This window comes from Neoarius graeffei, chromosome 27 (genome assembly GCF_027579695.1).
Source record: "Neoarius graeffei isolate fNeoGra1 chromosome 27, fNeoGra1.pri, whole genome shotgun sequence".
Taxonomy (NCBI): domain Eukaryota; kingdom Metazoa; phylum Chordata; class Actinopteri; order Siluriformes; family Ariidae; genus Neoarius; species Neoarius graeffei.
In genome coordinates, this window is record NC_083595.1 from 7503308 (window position 1) to 7527294 (window position 23987).

The 23987-nt window shown below is 44.4% G+C and overlaps 2 protein-coding genes across 4 annotated transcripts in view; one reads left to right on the plus strand and one right to left on the minus strand.

Moving 5' to 3' along the window:
* Positions 1-23236, minus strand: part of pvalb7 (parvalbumin 7) — an 85912-nt gene extending 62676 nt beyond the window's left edge. The window contains exon 1 of one of the 2 annotated variants that reach the window (XM_060911724.1): positions 22889-23236. The gene's annotated coding sequence lies outside the window, so the exon portion shown is untranslated. The remainder of the gene's footprint in view (positions 1-22888) is intronic. The other variant, XM_060911726.1, reaches the window with a different exon arrangement.
* Positions 1-23987, plus strand: part of ncf4 (neutrophil cytosolic factor 4) — a 54606-nt gene that overhangs the window by 24825 nt on the left and 5794 nt on the right. For both annotated transcript variants that reach the window (XM_060911722.1, XM_060911723.1), the window contains exons 5-7: positions 192-319; positions 3577-3628; positions 22959-23057. In XM_060911722.1, the coding sequence (XP_060767705.1) occupies positions 192-319; positions 3577-3628; positions 22959-23057 (279 nt within the window). The remainder of the gene's footprint in view (positions 1-191; positions 320-3576; positions 3629-22958; positions 23058-23987) is intronic.

Sequence of the window (23987 nt, forward strand, 5' to 3'; positions counted from 1 at the left end):
AGTGATTAGCAAAAATAGAAAAAAAGTCCCAGTTCCTCTTTTCCGAGGCGTACTTCTTGTTTTCGTGACATCCTCAATCACTCTCTCTGACTCGTCAGTGTTGAGTTTCTGCTTTTTATTTCGGTGATAATGCTGTCTGTGTGTGTCTCTCTCTCTGTCTCTCTGTCTGTCTGTCTGTCTGTCTTTGGTAGAAGTTGCTGTGTTTGCCTATCTGGGTTCTGCTGGATGATTTGATCCGGATGTTCTTCTATCAGACCGAATACGACAGCCTCCAGGTCCCCAAAGCGCTCCGGCGCCTCCGACCCCCCACACGCAAAGTGTAAGATCAGTTCCATACTCCAGGTTCAATCCCAGCTACTACCATGATGGGATCGTGACCGTGTCACGGTTAGACGTGGCGTATGATTGGATGGTTACTTTGATTTACAGATTAAAATGCATTTCTATCTTGACTCGCCCAAAATCAAACTACAGCACAACATCTGATTCTCAGTGTAGCGATGCAGCGGCACTTAAAACCCTTTGGTTGTGTTTAATCTGCTATGGATGTAAACACGTTACATTGCTGCCACGCCTAGAATAATTCTATTTTTGGCTAAGCAGGACTGAAAACTTCTGTGCTAGTTAGATTTTTTTTTTTTTTTCCTTTACTGTGTCGCCTTTATTTGTTAAACATTACTAGACACGCCGAACCTCTTTACGGTACACGACTCCCAGCATTTGTTGCTCGGATCGCAAGTGAATTTCAGTCTAAAATCGTCACGTTCCTTATTTTACACAAGCAACATCACATGTATTGTATTAAGTGTCACATTTTAGATCACACCATCCTCCTCCTCGTTTAAACATGTTTTTTGCAGCAAAATGTTTTGCAACAAGATCTTTTTTGAATAAAAATGAAGCCAGCTGAGATAGCAGGTCAAGTGCAGTTTAACTAGAATTAAAATAAAATGTATTAATATATTCAGGACGGTTCCGGATGATGCTTCTGCGCCGAGTTAATCAATCTGGTACTTTTTGGTTTTGTAAACGGTAAACAAAGCCATTTCTTTGTTTTTATTGCTTAACACTGACAAACCAAAGCAGTGGTTCATTTGCATGTCTGAAAGCTGTCTGTCTGACTTTTCATGTGTTCAGCTGTTCACGCGAAAAGGCAGCCATATGGATGCACAGTCTTTGACAGTCAGATGGCCATCTGGAATAAAAAATGTTCACACTCAAGATGGCCATATGGGCCAAATCGTAGATTACATATCACATACAGATCAAGTGTAGCAGAACAGATTAAAAATGAGCACAAAGTGCCATGGTTTACATCCATTCCATTCCAGGCATTTAGCCTGTACTGTATCTTATCCAGAGCGCTTTACAACATACCCAGAGTGGCCTGGGGAGCAGTTTGGGGTTCAGCGCCTTACTCAAGGGCACTTCAGCCGTTCCAACCTGTCCATTAGGCCATGGCTTCCGAGATTTACACCTTGACTGGTAGATCTTGGTGCTCAGTGCTCGCAGAAGTGAAGCGTTCTCATGAGCGACAGTTTCTCTGCACAATTGCTTTGTAGTCGAGTCACTAAACCTCGAATCCGAGTCCCGTCTCAAGTCCCCAGTGTTCAAGTCATTAAAGAAAATTTAGAGTCGAGTCCAAGACTCCAACCGCACTGTTTGACGGTGGCTGCTTGTTTCAGCGCCGTTAACATGAGTTTGTTCCTGAACATGGCATATGAACAGGTGAATGTGCTTCTCTTTGTCGGGGAGCATGAAGCGTTCCGTCAGAGACGGTTGGGAGACGGATGTAAGCGCAGAAGGTGTGGCGTTTGATACAAGTGAAGACGGTAAACGATCCAGGACGGCAGACGAAATCGTAAAACAGGCGATAGGTCGAGTGAGGCACAAACAGGCTATCAAAGGCTAGAAACAGGAAATCAGGAAACCAAACAAGGAAATAAGGCTCGGTAATGTCAGCAACTCAATACTTCGCAAAGCAAGTGTTTTTTCAGGTTTTTTTTTTTTTTAATTTTTATATCGCTGTGCTGATTGCACCTTAATCCTGTGCAGGTGCGAGTCGTTTACAGCATGCGTGCGCGAGAGTCCGCTTGGCGCACGCGCTGTCCGGAGCGCGCCCAAGAGTCTGTCTGATGCACGTGCCAAGATGCACGTGCCAAGGTGCACAGGTGTGACACTTGTATGAAATTAGTATAGAAATTAATGTAGATATAAAATATCTCGTGCCAAATTATTATGGCATGTTATAAAAAAAAAAGTCCGAGTCATCAGTGCTCACGTCCAAGTCGAGTCACGAGTCCTTAAAATTAAGGCCAAGTTTACATTAGACCGTATCTGTCTCGATTTCTTCGCGGATGCACTGTCCGTTTACATTAAAACGCCGGGAAACGGGAATCCGCCAGGGTCCACGTATTCAATCCAGATCGTGTCTGGTCCGGTGCTGTGCAAACATTGAGAATACGCGGATACGCTGTGCTGAGCTCTAGCTGGCGTCGTCATTGGACAACGTCACTGTGACATCCACCTTCCTGATTCGCTGGCGTTGGTCATGTGACGCGACTGCTGAAAAACGGCGCGGACTTCCCCCTTGTATCACCTTTCATTAAAGAGTATAAAAGTATGAAAATGCTGCAAATACTGATGCAAATACTGCCCATTGTGTAGTTATGATTGTCTTTAGGCTTGCCATCCTTCCACTTGCAAGTGGTAAGTGACGCGCATGCCCGATATGCACTGAGATCACACACACAGCGGCTCAGTCCCGAATCACTGCTCGTGCGCTTCACTCGCGCGCTCTGTGAGCTGCGCAGGGCCGGAGCGCGCACCCTCCAGAGGGCACTCGCTGTTCAGGGCGGAGTGATTTGGAGCGCAGGATGCCTGCGGAGCCGAGCGTATCCGTGTATTGGCGTTGCTGTGTGCACGCTAATCGTTTTAAAAACGTTAATCTGATGATCCGCTGATACGGTCTAATGTAAACCCCACCTAAGGCTCGAGTACCACAAGCCTGGTTCATTTTACTGCTGGCACTCGTCATGCTGTTCTGTCTGCTCAAGTTGGCCTTTTTTATGATCGTAATTAAGTACACTGTTTAAACACAGTAAAGATGTTCGTTCAGGTTGTGTGCGCTGTAGGAAGCGTGCAGGCTGCAGTTCCTCTTCAGGACGTTTTCAGCGCGTGGTCGGATTTAATTGCTGTCGGTTCATGGCCTTTGTTTGTTAGCATGAAAACGCGCTAGGCTTCGACCGTCATTTAGCCATACTGACCAAAAATTTTGTTGGTCGCACTAAGGACGGCAACATGGACCACAAATGTAGTGTGTCGCTTCAAAGATGGTCATTTCTACCAAAGATTTTGGGTCACAATAAAAAGAGACTTATGTAAAGTGGAATTGAATGAATAAATAAGTGAAGCGTACACCCCGAACACACACCTTCGAGTTGCTGACTTTTATTCTTTCATGGTTTTGCTTCATACGGGAAAAAAAAATGTTTTTCGTGTGTGTGTGTGATGTTATTTTAGGCTTCATTCTGTTCCTCACGCAGTCGCTCACTTTTTCTCTGTTTCACTTTCCAGAAAAACCGAGAAGCAGCCCAAGACAGACCTGCTCTCTTCCCCCAGAGCCGAGGTACTGTAATTGTTTCCCTGGTAACTCTTTCTGTACTCAGAACTCATCCTACGCACGCACGCACGCGCGCGCACACATGCACGCACAAGTGTCAAAACTCTCGAAAGCATGTGGTTGTATGGTTACAACACAAATGTACGCCTTGTGGAGGCAAATGCAATTGTTGTGCAATGGAGCTCCCACACACACACACACACACACACACACACACACACACACACAGCGTGGGATTCATAACCTCAAAATGTGATCGAAGGTTAAGACAAACAATCCTGTGCTACTCCTACACACACACACACTCATGTGTGAGCCATATATAAGCTAAATCATCCTGTATGTTCTTTTGACCGTTGCGTGGTGTGTGCGCGCGCTTGTTCAGCTGCAGTTGTAATTCCTGTTGAAATAGGATGTTGTGTTGTGCTACAAGGCAGATGGTGCAACTCTAATCGCTCTCTTTCCCTTCTTTAGCAAACGAGTATAACGTTTTTTTTTTTTTCCCCCCCTCCCTCCTGCTTTCTGGGTCTTGAGGTCACCCTATCATTAGTTCCTGCCCTGCTCTATTTTCTACTTCTAATTTCTTTACACGTCTCTGTCTCTCCCTCTTCCTCTCAATATCACACATGAACCACAATCTCTATCTCGATCTCTCACTCCGCTCTGTCTGGGCGTGTTTCAGCGCTCACACTTATTCCTACCCGCTGACCTTAACAAACCTCATACCTAAAATACATCACACACATGTCGGCTGCAGGTACAGGCGGACGTGGATGTCCGAGCGTGCGTTTAAAGTCGGATGAGGAAGACGAACGGCTGCCGAGATCATTAAGCTTCCTGGGATACAGATCCACTCGTTTAGCCCGCGTTCACGCTCCGTGACAGGAAGCGAGCTCTCCATCTCCTACGTACAGGCCAAATCCTAAATGTTTAGGATTATAGAATCTACTGCACGAGCTGTATAGACCCTTTTCAGTCACGTGACCTTTGTAAACGCGACCACCATTTTGGACATGTAGCGGACTTCGGCTCGAATTGGTTTGAATGCGAGGAAGGCGACAAACGGAGAACATACAAGAAAAAGGAGCGAGATGCAGAAAACATCTTCGCTATCCAGCGACGTAGGGCATTTACAGGGCGAGCAGAGGGAGAAATAACAGTAACGACACATTAGCAACGCCGTACAGAAATAACGGTTTATGGCACAGACCCTTTCGGTTCTCGCTCATCTAGCTGCTACAATGACTGCTAGACTGCAACAATAATACCTAACACACATTTAAGTATCTGTCGTAAAGACGTGAAACTCGTCGAGTGTGTTCATTGATAAGCTAACACAATCTAAAATTAGACATACCATCACACTGCCCTGGCGCTGTGTACAGTTTACCTTCTATGGTTTGTGCACTCACTATTTGCCATTACTTTCTCCAACCGTTGTTACAGATTACAGGGAACGGCCTGGATTTAAGAGACAAATACATGTTCCTCTTGTTTCGAACACTTATTTGTAGGCAGTGCTTAATTTGTAAAGTGGGAGGTCCCGGAGCGCAGAGGATGAGCGGCTCCGGTGCGGAAAAAAAGAGGGGGGGAGGGGGGCGCGGCGCTGCGCTTCTGGGCATGTTTTGTAATAACACTGCAAATTAAGTTCATCTGCAGATATTTTGTGGATGTCGTTTCATGAGAGAAATCACCAACAAGACAGATATCAAAATCAGACATTAACACTAAATAAACTTGCATTTTTTTTATTTAATTATTATTATTTTTTTTTTGTTACATAGTCAAAAGAGGTGTCAGATCACTGGATCCAGTGTAAATAGCTGCCGGAGCCAACGCCCGAGGTTCCGGAGCACGCTCCGGCTTGCTCCCCCTCAAATTAAGCGCTGTTTGTAGGACACTGCCTCTGATCTGTCCTACAGTCTACCAACAGCAAAGGAACACAATGCTAGCTAATGTCGTTAGCTAATAGCTACTACAGAAGAACAAAGAGGTTACAATGGGTTATTTTAGCCTATTTGGTTACACACTCGCCGCCACAGAATGTTAACAGCAATGTAATGCCTTTTCTGGCTAATTTTATTCGTCTTACCTCCAACAAAGTGGTCACTGCACAAGCGCTGGTATGCCGCTATCCATCTTCTCCGTCGGTCAGCATCTACCGGGATCCGATAAAATGATAACCCTTGCCTTGTTTGTTGATGGTTACTACATCCAGGTGCACAACAGTATAGTGGCATGATGGAAGTCTTGCTGAAAGTAAACACTTTCTTTGCTGCCGTTCCTCAGTGCTGGCTGTGGTAAACTACTGGTAGTACACGTCCAAAATGGCGGCCGCGTTTGTCGTGACGTCACGTGAAAAGGGTCCATACTAGACTAGAGCAGCGTGTTTAAAATGAGACTCGGATCAAGAGCAGCTCCATAAGTGCTACTGATGCAGTATGTAATGTCAGGTTTATCACCCACGTGCAATGAACCGGTGCTGCAGGTGCTCTAGCCCCTGCCCCTTTTCTGTCTGCTGTCCAAAGTGCCCTTTTCATAGGGACTGGTTTTTTTTAATATTTGTAAAAGATAAGTTAGCTCCAACATCAATATTCTCTACAATTTGACAATAATATATGAAATTATAGATTTATAAAATAACGTTTTTCTATGTAAATACGGGCATCAATCCGTGACGTCGTGCGTTCAGTGAGCCTCCGTGCAGAAAGCGCATGCAGGCGGTTGACAGTGCGAGGAACGGCATGGTGAGGTCACGCTGAAAGTCTCCTTTCATTTCTTATCTGAACATGCAATATTGTGCAGCTTAGAACACAACAGTAAACGCGTAGGGTTGTTTATCATTTAATGAAGCCGCCTAGGCTATATTTAAACTGTTTGCTCCATCCATTTCATTAACGTGGCAGATTCGGAAACTTTAGTTTGAACAACGGCGTTAATATTCTAACATATGGCCCTTTTCCACTACCCTTTTTCAGCTCACTTCAGCCTGACACGGCTCGCATTTCGACTACCAAAAACCAGGACGACTCAGCTCACTTCAGCCCTGCTTAGCCCCTAAAACACCGCAAACCCGGAAGAAGAAGAATTACGAATTACGAGAATTTCTGAAGCCTTATGCGCCTCGCCTCATCTATACGCTCTTGCCAGTATCTGTTGGCGTTGTCGGTGACAACAAGCCACAGCACCAAGACCAGCAACACTAACGACTCCATGTCCTCCATGTTTATTGTTTACTATCCGGGTCGTGAGACTACCGCTTAAAAGGTCACTGATGTCACTGTTTGCGCTGCTTAACGACATCACGTGACGTCCACCCACTTTCGCTAACTCCACCCAATGTGTCCACCCACTTCCAGCCAGCACGGTTCAGCACGGTTGTAGTCAAAATGCAACTCCAACAGCCCCGCTCAGCCCGACTCAGCACGGCACGGCTCAGCCCGACTCAGCCGCGTTTGTAGTGGAAAAGCGGCAATATTCTAACAGCTTCGAAAACTTAAGGCTGAATGACGACGTGCACAACATGTTCTATCAAGACTATTATGTTATAGTAGCTTACACACACACACACAATGTTCAGTTGCAATTGAAATTTAGTTTTGAATAAAGTTAACTTGTGTGAAAAATTTGTTCCAAGTGCCCTTTTTTGAATGTTGAGCCCAGCCCCTCCAAAGGTCTTTGCACGGCCCTGAGGTTTATGATGTGTAACCTCCGGGGATTGTTTTGTATTAAGTTAGAAAATTCATTCATTCATCCACTACGGGTCCATGGGTGCAAGTTTTCCGGCATGTGCCGGAAGCTCTGTTTTTTTTGGTTCTGAAAGTCATTTTTCCAAATTGTGTAAATCCGTTGAGATTTTCGGTGGGGGGGTACTGTATATGGGTGGCCCTCCCGCTGTCCGCGTATTACCGGGTTTCCGCGGTACAATCTCTGCATGAGACAAATCTTTTCATCTCATCTTCGCCACAAACTTCATTCAATTTATACACCGCTCACCGACGAGCGGTCCTGACTAGCCCGTTGTTTCACGGTGTTATACATGTGTGATATGTTTCACGCACGTAGCACGTGGTTCGACCAAATCAACACAGCTGTTCCCATGAGTCGCCGTTTCTTTTGGTGCAAATTAGAATGGTGCTTTTGATTGGCTCACTGTTAACTGCCGTCCAATGAAACTTCAGCTTTTATAATAAGCCTTATTTCGCTTCCCTGCCTTGTGACAGATCCGCGTGCTTTGCCTCTGGTTGCTGATCAAAATATGTCAAAATGAAGTTTTTATCGGAAGGCTCCAGTACAAAAGAATTAGAAAACACGTCTAGAAATAAATGGAGATGGTAATGGTTAAGCGAGTGTGACAAAAACGGTGACAAATGGGGAATATGGCCGAGAAAACCAGACGTCCCGGGAGTTGCGTATTGTGACTGCTGTTCAAAGACTATCAAGGTAGGTCTTGAAATAAGTTTAGCTTTTTTTTTTTATCATCTTTTCTAATGTGGTGGTTCGGTTGAAAACTCATTTGGATTATAAAGTATAGATATTTTTGTATATGGAAAAGGCTGAATCTTATTTGCTAAAATCCAGGAGTTTCTGAGGACATCAAGACATGTGGCCCCTTATTTTAACTCAAGCTGCGTATAAATTGTAAAAAAGGTATCGCAGCAAAAGCATATTAAAAATGGTTGTTTCAACATTTAAATTAGTAGTTGCTAGATGTTTTGAAATATCAAGCCTTGTACTTGTAATTAGCCTGGCAAGCCAGACTAAATGTGAATATTTAGTCTGGCCTCGATCCGTAGACATTTCCGAAGGGTGTGGGAGGAACAAACCGCTGTCTTTCAAACTGTCTCTGTGCGTATAGGCCAACGCTCTGACCAATCAGCGCAACAGTGACTGTGACGTAGTCAGAGCGACAGAAAGCAGTGGGGGAGGCCTTGAAATAAATAATTTTTCAAAATGCGTATTAATTAATAAACAGGTTCTAGATATTAAGAAGTTTGGAGTCTGTACCACATACTTAACATGCGCTCTTATTTTTTCCAAGTGTTTTTCAAGGGTTTGCTTAAACTGTTTTTGAGAGTTTTTATTTAGTGGTGTTTGGTGAAATAATTTCCCTTAAATTTAAAATAATGGGAAAATAAGAAACAATCAAAAAGTAATGTTTCAAAGCTGTTTATTAATTCTTCATACTGCACAAACTAGCCCCATCCTTTTGGCTACGAGCGGAGCCAGCTGGTAGATCAGACTTTTGCCATAGCCGGTCGGCAAAACAGCGAAAACGTCCTTCTTGAAAAGGAATGAGCGGAGAGCCTCTTCCTGCTCATGTTTCAACGAAAACTCCAAGTCTAATTCTTCTAAAACTGATTCCAAAGCGGAGTCAAACGCGCACTGTTCACTAGCCGTAGCCATCTTTCCTGTTGCGCTTTCTCCAGCGTCGCGCAGCCTTGTCGTCACTCCTGCAAAAGCCCGCCCAAAGAATCCAAACAAAAACCTTGCGTTGTGATTGGCGGGCACGATTTGATGCCCGGGGTGTTTGTTTATATGGTGCGAGGCTAGACCCACTCGCTAGGCAAAAATATTTTTGGCCGCTAGGCGGGTGGGTCTAGTTTACTAGGCTAACTTGAAATATTATTTCAGATGAATTGATGAAATGTATTAAACATTTGATGTGAATATGCAAATCATATAACTATTATAAGTGTTTTGCATGAGAGACAACCATTTTAACTTGTAATTTAAATTTTTTTTTCGAGCCCTAAGGGGGGGGCTCCCCCCCCCCCCCCCCCCCCCATGCACGTCTGACTTTTTAGGTTTTTGAAAATGTTATACTTGCACCCATGCAGGTCGCTGGTGAGCCAGAGCCAATCCCAGCTGACACTCGGCAAGAGGCGGGGTAGGGTACACCAGCAGGTTCGAACCCAGAACCTGCTTACAGTCCAGACATGCGAATGAGGTCAACTGGATGGTCGAAATTGCCCATCGGTGTGAGTCTGAGGCTGTCTGTCTCTCTGCGTTAGCCCAACAATAGACTGGTGACCTGTCCAGGGTGAACCCCGCCTCTCGCCCAAAGTCAGCTGGGATTGGCTCCAGCTCACAACGGGTAAGATAGAAAACGAATGAATGCAGCTTCAGTGCCTGGAATGGAGACGGAGGGACGTCACTCCTGGTTTGTGCTTTTGCCTCGTTGCATATGCGTTTGAGTGAATTTACTTCTCAAAGCACAAAAAACTCATCTCCTCTCATTATCTGTAGCCGCTTTATCCTGTCCTACAGGGTCGCAGGCAAGCTGGAGCCTATCCCAGCTGACTACGGGCGAAAGGCGGGGTACACCCTGGACAAGTCGCCAGGTCATCACAGGGCTGACACATAGACACAGACAACCATTCACACTCACATTCACACCTACGCTCAATTTAGAGTCACCAGTTAACCTAACCTGCATGTCTTTGGACTGTGGGGGAAACCGGAGCACCCGGAGGAAACCCACGCGGACACGGGGAGAACATGCAAACTCCACACAGAAAGGCCCTCGCCGGCCACGGGGCTCGAACCCAGGACCTTCTTGCTGTGAGGCGACAGCGCTAACCACTACACCACCGTGCCGCCCTGCACAAAAACCTATTTATTTATTTATTTATTTGTTTATTTTTAGGAACACCCTAATAACCGAACCTCCTGTTTTATGCCGTTACCTAATCAGCCGATCCCTTGACAGCAGCACAAGGCACAAAATCATGCAGATACAAATCAATGTTCAAACGTCAGAACGGGAAAAATTGTGATCTCAATTTTTCTGTGACTTTCTTTCTTTCTTTCTTTCACTGTGGCATGGGTGTTGGTTTGAGCCAGATGAGTATTTTTGGTTTGAGTGTTTCAGAAACTGCTGATCTCCTGCGGTTTTCACACAGCAGTCTCTAGAGTTTACACAGAATGGTGCAAAAAACAAAAATCACATGAGCGAGCGAGCGACAGTTCTGTGGGTGGAAACAAACACCTTGTTGATAAGAGCGGATCAGAGATCAGAAAATGGCCAGATTTGGTTCGAGCTTTTTTTTTTTTTTTTTTTTTTTTTTTTGCCAGGAAGGATATAGTAACTCGTATATAATCACGCTTTACAACCGTGGTGAGCAGAAAAGCATCTCAGCATGCAACAGCGAGAGAAGACCACATTGGGTTCCAGTCCTGCAGCCAAGAACGGGGATCTTGGAAGCAATAGCAAGTTTCTATTAAAGTGGCCGGTGAGTGTACTTTGCAGGAAAAATTGTAACGATCCATCCATTCGAGTTTATTAACCCTGACAGTAATGATCACTGATGTCATTTTGTGTACTATTACACGCTGTAACAAAACGTATTTCAGTGTAAGCATGGCTGCAGTAGCTGTTCCTCAGAGAAGACTGACCGTTCCTGAGACAGACCGTGTGTTAATTTCTGTTCAATAACCAAAGAAACCTTCTAGCAAACGTGTCCCCTGCCCAGCTGCATTGATGTTGAAATGACTCGGAGCCCCATACTGAGATTTCTGCTGCCCTTCACTTTCCAGCCCCAGGTTCTTTACGATGAGTGAAGTTGCTGTGTTCATGTGCGCTCGCGAGCACCCACTGCATCGCCCACGGGAATAAGTATCGACCCGAATATGGAGTACTGAATTAGTGCGTCATTACTAATCTGCACTTTTTCTGAACAGTTATAGCCCTGAGTTCCTGTCTTTATCTCCGTTTCATCTGGACACAGAATGGGAAAACTGAAGAAAAGTCGTTACCCGCCATGCTGGTGGCGTTTTCTGTGTAGGTAAGGCGCGACCATGGCACTGAAAATCAGGGCTTTGAACCGGTTCAAGGAACGAAAACGAAAACTTTTTCTATTTCACATGGAACAGAAACGAAACCAGAAACTTTATTATTTTTTATGTTCCGGAACAGAAACGCTTATTAAAAATAATGGTAACTGGTTAATACCGGTTTTTATTTTGTTCCTCAAAGTTTCCGTAGCCTACAAATAAGTCATTCTTCTCCTGCGCAAGTTTCTATGACCCGCTGGGATTCACTTCCTGTGTGACGTTCGCTGACTGAATGGAGAGAGCGGGAGGGTGGACTACTATCACGTCTCCACATCTTAAATAAGAGGTAAATATTGCAGTCTATCGTTATTCAAAAACGTCAATTTCAAACACATCAATATGTTTGTCCACGTTAATGAGAGGCTCGCGAACATTAAATGACGTTAACCTCTGTTAGCCTATCAATGCATAGGGCCTGACTAGCCTTTGGTAACACACTAAACGAATTATCTTTCATTTTTGGCACTTTTTCTGTTTGTGTAGATGGGAAGACATACTGAGAATCCAAATCGCCAACATTTGAAATAATAATTGTTTTGAATTATTTCTTGTCTTATTTAATGAAGGTTGTAATAGAATTAGCCTACATTTGGCTTAAGCTGGATGAGACAGAGACATAATTTTATAGCCATTTGTTAAACAGCTGACAGGGAACGTAATTAACCGTTCCGGGAACGAAATTTTTTTTGTTCTAACCGGTTCGGGAACATCTATTTAATGGTGGAACCCAAAACCGGAAACGTTAAAATTCCGTTTCTGTTCGGAACGAACCAATAGGAAAAAAATTCTGGTTCAAAGCCCTGCTGAAAATAAATGCAAGCTTGTTTTTAGAGCTCGAAGCACTTCGGAGTTCACACTACATTATAAAACAAGACCAAAGTCATGACTCTGCAGGATGAAACACTTTGGGGCGTGCTGCTGTGGAAAACTAATCAATGGCAGTTGATTGTTTTCCTGTAACAGCACATCCCAAAGCGCTTTATTCCTCTTACCCCACAGCAGCTCGTAACCAGTTCCAGATTTGAATTTGCTCAACTTTTTTATAGTTACATTTAATGTCTGGAACGTCCATGAAACAAGTTCTCATTTACATTCTAGCAGCTATAAACAGTCTGCACCTGCCGGACATCTGCTGTACAAGTCCCTGCAATTGAGCTGTCGCTATGGAAACGATAAATTAATTATCACGTATTGGAGCAAGCACATTAATTTAAATGGCACCTGCCATACACTTGTCGATAATTTTATATTATTCCGTGAGTTTTTAAAACTGAAATAACACCTTTTTGGTTCTTTTTTTTTTTTTTTTCCCTCATGCCGTTTTAGTATGGTACGAAAACCTTGTGTAGGATAAGGCAGGCTGAGTTTGCGTCCGTTCCTTTATTAAATATGTAAATAGCTTTGGTCTGATTGGCTAACATCTTTCAACCAGAGCTCTGTCATCCACACCCACGGAATCGTTTTGCAAGGGTCTTCACGTTGCTTGTGTACATACAAAACAAATATTCCGGAAACTACCGGATAATAGTTTCACAGCATGTCCCTTTTAAACATGTCTGCTGTTCGTAATCATCGTCATCGCAGCATACTCTGATCAGAGCGTAGCTTCTCTTACGACAGTGTGGTTAAAAACGTCTATTCTGAGCAACCCTAGTTGCCTTTTCCATAGACCCAAAAACCTCTTTCATACTCTATCCTATCTACAGCTTGGCCTTCCTCTGCTACGCTTCCCCGGAATGTGTGCCTCAAGAACTCGCTTCTCCATCCCATCATGCCTCACTATGTGACCAAAGTATTTCAGCTTGTGATGTGATTCTTTGCTCAACTGTCTTCCGAAGGACCCAAGCCTCACAAGCATAAGTTGCTATTGGGAAGATGCAGGCTCTGAGAACTCTGAGCTTTGTCTCCTTATCCTGCCCTATCCATAACTTCATCCCATTCAAGGCTTTCAAACCCATGGCCAGTCTACTCTTGATTTTCCTTGCTGACATCACCATCATTCTGGATTCTTGCACCAAGATATTTGAAATTATCAACTTCCTCTAACGCCGCTTTTCCACTACCAACGCGGCTGAGTTGGGCTGAGCCGTGTGGTGCTGAGTGGGGCTGTTGGAGTTGCATTTCGACTACAACCGCGCTGAACCGTGCTGGCTGGAAGTGGGTGGACACATTGGGTGGAGTTAGCGAAAGTGGGTGGACGTCATGTGATGTCGTTAGGCGGCGCAAACAGTGACATCAGTGACCTTTTAAGCGGTAGTCTCACGACCCGGATAGTAAACAATAAACATGGAGGACATGGAGTCGTTAGTGTTGCTGGTCTTGGTGCTGTGGCTTGTTGTCACCAACAATGCCAACAGATACTGGCAAGAGCGTATAGATGAGGCGAGGCGCATAAGGCTTCAGAAATTCTCGTAATTCTCCTTCTTCCGGGTTTACGGTGTTTACAGATCCCACCGTGCTCGCGGGGTGTGTGTGGGCATGTGGGGACACTCCTCCTCACCAATCAGTGCACAGGGGAGTGTCTGCTCACGCCCCTAGCCCCACTCAGCTCGGTTTGGCTTGCTTCAGCCCTACTCCAAAACCGTGTGAGTTTTGGGAGCTGAGCAGGGCTGAAGCAAGCCGAGTCGTGCTGTTCTGAGGTAGTCGAAACGCGAGCTGTGTCGGGCTGAAGCGAGCTGAAAAAGGGTAGTGGAAAAGGGCCATAATATTGATCCATCAATACTAACACTTTCATCATTCCTGTTATCCTTACTGGCCACCGCTGTTAGAGAGAATTAATCAACACCTTTTGACCAATCAGAATCCAGGACTCAGCAGCGCTGTGGTGTAAGGTGTAACACCTTGGACAGTTTTTTTTTTTTTTTTTTTTTTTTTTTTGACTGGGTAAAAGTGTTTCATCATTGTTCCCCATATGAAAAGAAAATTGCCGTAATCGGCTAAACGATTGCCATCAGGTTAAATTTGCTGGACGTGTGTGTGTGGCTGCCACTCTTCTGCGCTTCATTTGAGCTGAATAAGAAAACAGGCCCATCACGTTAGCCCTGGGAGCAAGACCGAAATGCGATTTCATGCGACTGCTCTGCTGGACGTGCCGCAGTCACACAGATAAAAGCTCTTCCAGAAAGAAAAATTATAGAGATATTAGACGCTCCTTAATGGAAGCTGATCCTATTAAGCTCGTGCGTTTTAGATCCTGGGACTTTAAGCACAGTTAAGACGGCGAGTTTGTTAGGGAGGGGCGGAGATCTTCTCAGCTGATTTTGGAGCTTTTCCCATCTCTCATCCATCGTGTGTTCTAGAAAGAAACACCTCGCTGATAATGTCTCCAACATTTACAGTACTGACCATCACAGTGATGCTTATGGTAAGAACATGTTATCGTTTCTATAGTAACCACTCGCTCGCAGATGTTCCAAAACCTTAAAAATGGATAGTGTGATCCATAACGCGCTTCACGACGTGCTGTTATCGGAAACTAATCAGTCACACCGCTTCATTGCTCGAGCCTGTCGTTGATTGTTTCCCTATAACAGCATGACATGGTGTTTCATTCCTCACATACTACACGGTTTATTTATTGTTGTCATGGACACGTCACAGTCCTGTCATTCCATTTACGACCGTTTCATTCGATATAAACTTCACATGGTAACATTTTAGCCGGCTCGCATAACACAAGGACCTTATTTAGGCTCGTTGGCTTGCTGTATTTTTACGTGAGGTACCAGCGAGCGCTTGTGAGGGGACGAACGAAGCGATAACGAGCAATGAAGTAATCCCAACACTAATATTGGAGCACTGGGATCGTCACGCTAGTGCTAATCACATTCGCTGTTTACAGTAAACCGGAGTCAATTCAGAACAGTGGAGTGTTGAGGGTTTTGCTCAAGACAGTCCTGGGATTTGAACTTGCAACCTTCTGATCATGAGTGCAGAATTTTAACCAGAGATTTTTTTTTTTTTTAAACTTAAAAATTCCATCCATGTAGTCAAGAGTTAGCGTGAAGGACCGCAGAGGTAGAAGTCAATCACTTTTTCAACTCTTGTCCATCTCTTATCACACTGCTTGAGCCTTCAGAGAGATATGTCTGCACAGAGCAGTCTGAATCTCAGTGAGCTGTTTCAGGATGGTTCGGGGTCCTTGAGCCAAAACGATATCGGACTCGAAAAAGATTTTGGTGTGTAGGTTTGGAAGTGCAGCCGCTTGAGCGTTAACGCGGGCGATAATGTCATAGTGGTTTGACCGTGATCCTGATGATCTCTTCCCCTCCGCTGGGATAAAGATCTTCAGCTACCGTGTCAATGAAAATAGATTTTTACACCCTCTTCGCCTCAGCGTCGCCAGGAAGCGGAGCCACCCGAGGGTTGATCAGCGACACCGAAGTCCACACAAGTGTATTCAACAGTTACGTGACACAAATGTCGCAAAATGATTTGTAACGTTCGTAATTGCACGTTAATAACCTCGGCTCTATCGGGATCTGCTTTAAAGTGTCGTGTCAGCGCCCCAGGGCCGTGATTCATCTCTTCATATCAGGCCGAGTCCTCTCGGGAACGCCTGAAAGCAAAGTGTGTCAGTTCGTTTAACCGTAGGAGCCCATCTCCTCCTTCCCCACTGACTCGTACACGTGTTAATGAGCTCGTTTAGCAGGTCGGCGACGGCGGCGTAATTGGAAGCGCAACCTTTTTTTTACGAAAGAGTCTAAAGTTAGGTTTGCTCTCGCTAGCCTGGAACAATCTGGCCCTAAATGCGTCGAAAGCACGAGAGCGAGACAAATGAACAGGACACATGGGTCCTATGGCTTGAAGGTGTAGTGGCATGTTTATGAGAAGTCAGCGATGTTTCCAACCACCGCTCTCATGCTGATTGTCCTGAATTTCAGACCTCGGACTCGCAAAAGTGGGGGGGGAAAGAAAAGAAAAAAAAAAGTCTCCTCCTCAACCCCCGAAACATATCAACACACTAGCACTATTTTAAAATGAGATATACTAGTGTTAGCCTTAAGTCAGCGTACAGACATGTTCTCTGTTTTGAGGACGTAAATCCGTCTCTCGTATCACTACCCTGAGCTCGATTGTTGCTAACAAGACAGACGACAAGTTTTTCAGGCGTCCACTTTATAGCTCGATAGTACGGAGGCTGAAAAAGACGTGATTACGCTGTTGAGTCGAACGCAGCGTTAATCTACATCCACATTTCTAAGAAGCTGCTTGGTGACCATGTTGGTGACATGACAGCGCTGTATAAATAAAAACTGGACAAATAGAATAGAAAGGCAAAATTAATGCCTTATTAACGCGTTAACACAACAGTGAGCTGTTTTTGGCGTAACGTTAGTTCGTACACTATATGTGTAGCCAGTAGGGTTGTAACAATATGCAAATCGAAATCGCGATACGCAGAGCCACGATCCGTGTCGCGATACAAGAAGGCAGAATCGCGGTACACCCTTTCAAACTTCTCCTCAGCCCAAAAACAGAGGCGCTTCCAAACTTCAATTTATGAATACTTTTTATTTAAATTACATTTTAAACTTACTTAAATTACTTTTATTTTTTTATGTCTATTAGTAAGTCGTTTTTTCGCCGACCTGCGACAATCTTCTGCGAGTCACGCAACGTCCACACTCGCCACTGGCGGAGCATTCATTTCTTTTAAGCGGTCGCCATTCTGGTTGCGACGCGGGGAGCGAATCTGTAAACAAGCCGCTCATTGGCTGGCTAGGTGTGCCACAAGCCAATCACTTGACCGGAAAGGCATGCAGTGTTGCCAGATTGGGCGGGTTTCGGTGCTTTTTGGCTGGTTTTGAACATATTTTGGGGTGGAAAACGTTAGCAATATCTGGCAACACTGAAGGCATGTCTGCTTGGGCGGAAGCCTTCTGCGGCAGTTACATTTTGACACGCGAGCAATGTTTCACCATAAAAATTCCGTAATTTCCATCTGTTTTCCGCGATCACAGAAAATCATTGGCCCTATGAGAGTGAGACAGTGAGAGAGCCCCCCCCCCCCCCCCCCCCCCAAAAAAAATCTTAACGGATTTACACGATTTGGAAAAATGACTTTTTCAGAACCGAAGAAACGGAGCTTCCGGCTCAACAGTATTATTTTGAGAAATAAAACAATCTTTGGATATACATTTGTTCATTTTTGCATACATATTACTCATTCTCTGCAGTGGTCTGAATTATTTATTAAATAATTAATATAAGTAAATGTTAATAAGTCAAATTTACTACTTTTAAAAAAACATTTTAAAAAAAATCGTGGGTGTATCGAATCGTGGGTCAAAAATCGCGATACGAATCGAATCGTGAGTTGGGTGTATCGTTACAGCCCTAGTAGCCAGTAATGTGATGCTAATACTTTGTGATGCTAGCACTAGAAAATCGCTAGCTTGAATCACTAGTTTGACTCGGGTGACGCATTGGATGAGTTTTATTGGGTAAGGTTAGCGATATTCCTCTCCTTATTCCCTCTCCGATCATTATTCAGAGCGCATGTGTGTGTGGTGAAGTGCTTAACAAACCACTGAACATCACTCGCTGTCAGTCTCCTAATGTTTTGGCCGCAGGAGGTGTGGTTATGAATACCGATGCACGCCGTGCTGCTCTCCACGGAGCAGAATCAATACCACCATGACCCAGGCACTTGTATGCTAATCTTGATCAATGCATCTTAAAATACTTCATCTTCACAAACTTGAATAAGCACTGCGGCTGAAGTCGAGGTTCCTGAGTGGATGGGATCGACGCCAAACTTTTACACCGAACTACAAAGCTCAGAGATCATTGTGTTTTTGTGAAGCGGCTACCGAAGCTGCTGTTGGCGCTGGGTTTAGCGTAATGATAACGAGGCAGTTACACCACACACATGCATGCAATGTGTGTAGCAACCTTTGATTCAGTTGCATTATGTAAGTTCTGCTGATAGGTAAAGAGCAACAGTGAACTTCCTGTTTACCAGGAACACTAGCACCAGTACGTCCCATCGGAATCGTAGCCTCTGAGGTCATTGGTTCTTTTTTTTTTTTTTTTTTTATCGATACTGGCATGTCCAGCATCTACGCTGCTGGAAACATGCAACAAGAAGGAATCGTGAGGGGAGGCTGAGAGGAAGAAGCTCTCAAACCGTGGCTTCATTTCATGAAGAAAGATGACGACGGTGCTGGGCTACTTGCAGTTAGCCTGGGAAATCCCATGCTGCTTTGCACAATCGTTCCGATCTGAAAAGACAGCATGGAAACTATGGTCTAAAGGCTCGCCTGAGTTAGGGAGCCAATCAGAGAGTGGGGAGGGGTGGAAAGACGGTGACGCGTACTACTCGACAAACGGAAGCTTGTAGTTTATTTGGGACTGTTTACGGATCACATTTAACATGGCGGCGAGCGATACGAACCAAACTTTCGATCAAGCTTTGTCTTGCACAAATGGCAGTAATCGTTCGGTGCCATTGTTTTCCTATGTTTGTTTTGCCTTCTCTTTCTCCTTCCTTCTCTTCGTCGCTCTAACTACGTCACCAGGTACAACTGCCATGATTGGCCATGGGCTACGTATACGCCAAATGATAGACATTCGCAACGTCCAATAAACGGCCGTTGACAATCGTAAACCACACCTCCCCTACGAGAAATTCAATAGGCGGATTCCAGACCATATTTCACTTGTGATATGGTCTGGTGTTAACCAGACTAACTTGCAGTGTCTGTAAAACCATCATTTCAGGCACCAGCAATATGTTCAAACCTCTCAACGCAACATGCGATAAAATTCCAGGGATGGCGTGTATTTGACTCTACATGCGTTCACCGTTACCGAAGGTGATTGTTATAATATTTGTGCCACACAGACAGGCTGAGCAGATTTTTATTTTTTCTTTGACTAAGAAAATCTAAATGAAAACGAATGCTGTACAAAGATCTGCTTGTTAATTCTGACGCCAACAGCCATTTCCGGGCCAAACGCTGCTTTAGTGTTGCCAACTTGGAGATTCTGTCACTAGACTTGGTGACTTTTTAGACCCGTTTAGCGACTTTAATTCAAAAAAGAGCCTGGTGACAAATCTAGCGACGACATCGGCACACGTTTGTGACTGTCTTCAACTTGATATGGCTTTCCAGCTCACATCACTGCTGCTGTTGTAAGAGTTTAGAAAGCAGGTTTGCGTGACTCGCCATCAGTGTGTAGAGTCTGACTTTTTCTTGTGACCAGTGGCCGAGCGACCAGTGGCCGAGCCCCCATGGCGCCGCCCTCTCAGCTTTTTGTTCTTCGTTTTAAACTCTCTTTTTGGAGATTTTGCATTTTATAAGGCTTAAAAGCGTGTAAACGTTTTCCTTCACCGCTCCTCACGGTCACTGCTTCATTTTATCTGCGTTCTTGATAGAAAGTTTAGTATCCTGTAAATATGTAAGTTTTGTTCATAATGCCATGCCCGACGATGACTTCTTTCTTTCAGAAATACGTTTCTTTAAGTAATAAATGTGAATCTATTCTATTCTAAATGAACACCTTCCTTCTTCATGGACCCTTATCTACAGTGTGCCATTGATCATGGTGAATAATTAGTATGCAAGTCACTTGGCGACTTCTGGTGACTTATTGAGCTAGTTACTTTTCTCCCAGTATAATCGATCACGTCAATCTCCATGGTAGCCGCGGGGTCTTAAAAGTCTTAAAGTCTTAAATTTAATATTCCAAAATTAAGGCCTTAAAAAGTCTTAAATTGCTATGCCCAAGTCTTAATTTTTTAAACAAAGGTCTTAAATTTACTCATACTATTCTACAATGTGAAAACGTGGGTTTTGCGTAACATCAGTGAATTTCTTGGAGTATGTGCGAAGAAAGAAACAATATTTTCGCGCCGGCTCAATCGTTGGAGTCCGTGATGGAGAGGAGACTCCGCGAATCGCAGCATGGGGAAGTGTCGTTTTAATCAGCAGTGGCTTTCAGATGAAAGATATCGTGATTGGGTGAGGGAGGTTCCTGGAAGCGACGTTGAAGCAAGATGCTGTGTTTGTCGGAAGACCTTCAAGTTGTCCACTATAGGTCATTTCGCTTTAGAGTCTCACATGAAGAGCTCAAAGCACATCGCATCTGCCCTCCACCGCCACCAGCCCATCGCTCAGTTCTGCACGGTTCAATCTCCGAATGCACCTGGAGTTGGCACTAGCACCACTGTCGAACATCAGCAGCATCAGCCAAGCCAGACATCATCGGCAACAACACAAGGGCCGAGCAGTGGCATGATGGGTGTCGGTGGAACCCCGACACTTCGGGCAGAGGTGCTCTGGATTTTAAAAACAATTACGGAACACCACTCGTACAGCTCGAATGAGGGCATAAGCGAACTCTTTAAGGCTGTGTTCCCAGACTCGGAAGTCGCTACAACATTCTGCTGTGGAAAAAAAAACGCCTTACAGAACAAAATTCGGTCTTGCTTGTCTTGAATGCGAAGATTTGATAAGCAGTGTACATGATGACTTAAGTATATAACTTTTATAATAAAAGTATTTTTACTTGAAACATTTGTCATTCTTGGGAATTTGATCTGGTGTTCTACGACCGCATAATGGGTGCGATGTAGGTCTTAAAAAGGTCTTATATTTATGGTGGTCAAACCTGGGGAAACCCTGATCTCATCGCAAGGAAACTGAAAGAATGACCATTGCATATGGTGGTTTTTTTTTTTTTTTTTAAATGTTTTTTTTAGACTCTGATCTGTTCAGATAACGAGGGACACAGCACAACATGCAGCATGTTGAAAAGACGGTGTTTGGACCTGGAAATACTGTCGTTGCATCAAATCTTACAGAATCAATAAAGAATCAGACGGATGATGAGCAGAATCAATAATGGCATCGGTAACACAACAATCTTATCAACCCCATTGCTGTTCCTCACTGATACCAAAATCAATAACCTACTCAATGTTCATCAGTCAGAAGATTTAATTTGGCTCCGTTTCTGTTTCCCGGATTTATAAAGCGGGTATAACTGTACTGTACGCATTCGTGCTGAAATTGTTCTTTACAACATGAGCTAAAGTTTAAACAAAGCTGCGTAGCTACGTTAGTTTGTTGGGTTGCTGTAGAGAAGAGTGGATTTTAGCCCACTTCGGCGAATCGCTCCTGTACAGTGGTGTGAAGTACTTTTTTTTTTTTTTTTTTTTTTTTTTTCGTTGCGTAAGAAAACGTCACCAGACCAAAGATTACACGCAATCGTCTTTGTTAAATAAAGGCGGTTTAGTTTATGTGGCGTGTCCACCAGAGCGGTAGTTACTATAGAAACGGTAGCGTATTAGGATGAGCACATTAATATCAACCATGTGATTTGCAGCTGCACAGCTGTCGGAGCTGCTGTTATAGAAAACACCTTCTGACCAATCAGAATGCAGAATTCGATAATGTTGTGGGATAAAGACGTTTAAACACTTGACAGTGTTTCTTCAGTCTCTCTTTTTTTTTTTTTTTTCAATTTCCTGTTCCACACCACTCGACTGCACTCTACCTTTTGCAGTGCACTGTGGGAAATCACGACTCCACTTGTTCACAAGGCTACAGAATGGTGCGATTCCAGCGGCCTTGTTCACAGTAATGAACTGTGGAGTTGTGTAACACGGAGTTGTGTAACATCGAGCTGCTTATTGCCAAGTTGTGTAACACAGTTGGGTGGCACGGAGGTGTGTTGCGTGCCTTCACTCTAATGAACAGAGCGCAAGCTTTTAACACCATCCCTGTGTCTCCATATGAGTACTGCCCACAAGGATGGACACACACACACACACACACGGAGTTTAATTGCCAGCACATAATTAGCTGATAGCATGTAACAGTGTCTCACCTACTCACTCCCACTCCGGCAAACAACAACAAAGCTGCTCTCTCTCTCAAACACACACACACACACACACACACACACGCGCTGCTTTTCAGCTTCACTTTGCTTACAGCTCTCACTATACTACGGTATCTCTATATGATATGCTTTTTTCTCTCTCTCACACTCACTCACTCACTCACTCACACGTCATCTTTCGTTTTTATCTCGAGTCTAATTGTGTGTGTGTGAGCAAAAGAGAGAATAAAAGTGTATCATATTGACTGTACAGTGAGAGAGCTGTAAGCACAGCGAAGCCGAAAAGGTGTGTGTGTGGGTAAAGAAGTGTGTGGGCATTACTTCACCCATGTTGAGTGTCTTAATGCACATTAAAGTGACACACGCACACAACAAACAGCTGTTTGCATGAAGTTGCACGCAGTAGTCTTTACACAAGTTAAACACACTCAGCATCTACACTTACTATTTAGTCTCTGATGTAATTTATTCTCTCTTGGTCACTCTTTCTCCCTAATTCACTCACTCGTTCATTCACTCGCTCCATTGTTCACACGCTTACTCAGTCAGAAAGTTGGAACAAGATTGCCATCCTACCTCGCGTGTACTCACAATGCTGTCCGCTTGCCGTGTGTGTGTGTGTGTGTGTGTGTGTGTGTGTGTTCAGGCCTTATTCGACTTCAACGGGAACGGGCGCCTGGAGCTGAGCCTGAAGACCGGAGATGTGATCTTTCTCCTGCGCAGAGTCAACGCCGACTGGCTAGAGGTGAGCTGAAGGGGAGAGAGAGAACGAAGGATGGAGAGAAAGGGTGAGCAATGGAGAGAGAGAGAGAGGGAGGGGTGGGAGAGAGAGAGAGTGAGATTGTGTCTGTGCGCGCAAGAGGGAAAACTATCCGAGCCTCTGATGGAAGGAGAGAGAGAGATGATGGAGAGAGCGAGATAGAGGAAAAGTGCTGGAGAGGCTAGACAACCGAGAGAGTCACGGACATGCACTAGAGGGACTGAGAGAGAAAAAGCGAGCGAGCGGAGAGGACGAGTGCGCAGGTGTTTGGTGTGGGAGTGTGTAGTGGGCATATCCACCACACAGCTACAGTTTAAAGCTGCTTGTGCAATTTAAAAATATATAATATATTTGTTTATTTATTTAAACCACAACTAGTCAGGAACACGGAGTTCAAAATAAAAATGGAAAAGGTTCGTACTGACAGAGAACAGAGTTGAAATCCCTCAAGATCTAATCTAATATATCTTCCACGTGTATAGTAAATTATTCCCCAAATATCTATTCTGTAAAACTCTCTTCTCAAATTCCCTTAAAACATTAACCAGTACTGAAACTGCAGATCAGTTCTTCATGGACTGGAAACGTTCCGTTGTGATTCTGCTCCATGTTGACCTGATTGTCACATAGTCAGCAAATCTCCTGTTCTACCACATTCCAAAGACGTTCTATTGGAGACAAGTCTGAGTTTTGAGGCCGGTGACGTGAACCCAACCCATCGTTATGTTCATGGAACCGGTTTGATACGTCTTTGTGACCGGGTGCATCATCATTCTGGAAGTAGACATTAAAAGATGGGTTGGCAACAGCACTCCAGTAGGTTGTGGCATTCAAACTATGCTTGATTTGGTATTTGTCATCACTGCCGAACCCGATCCAGGCTTGAGGTGAACCATGTTTGGTTGACTTGGTCGG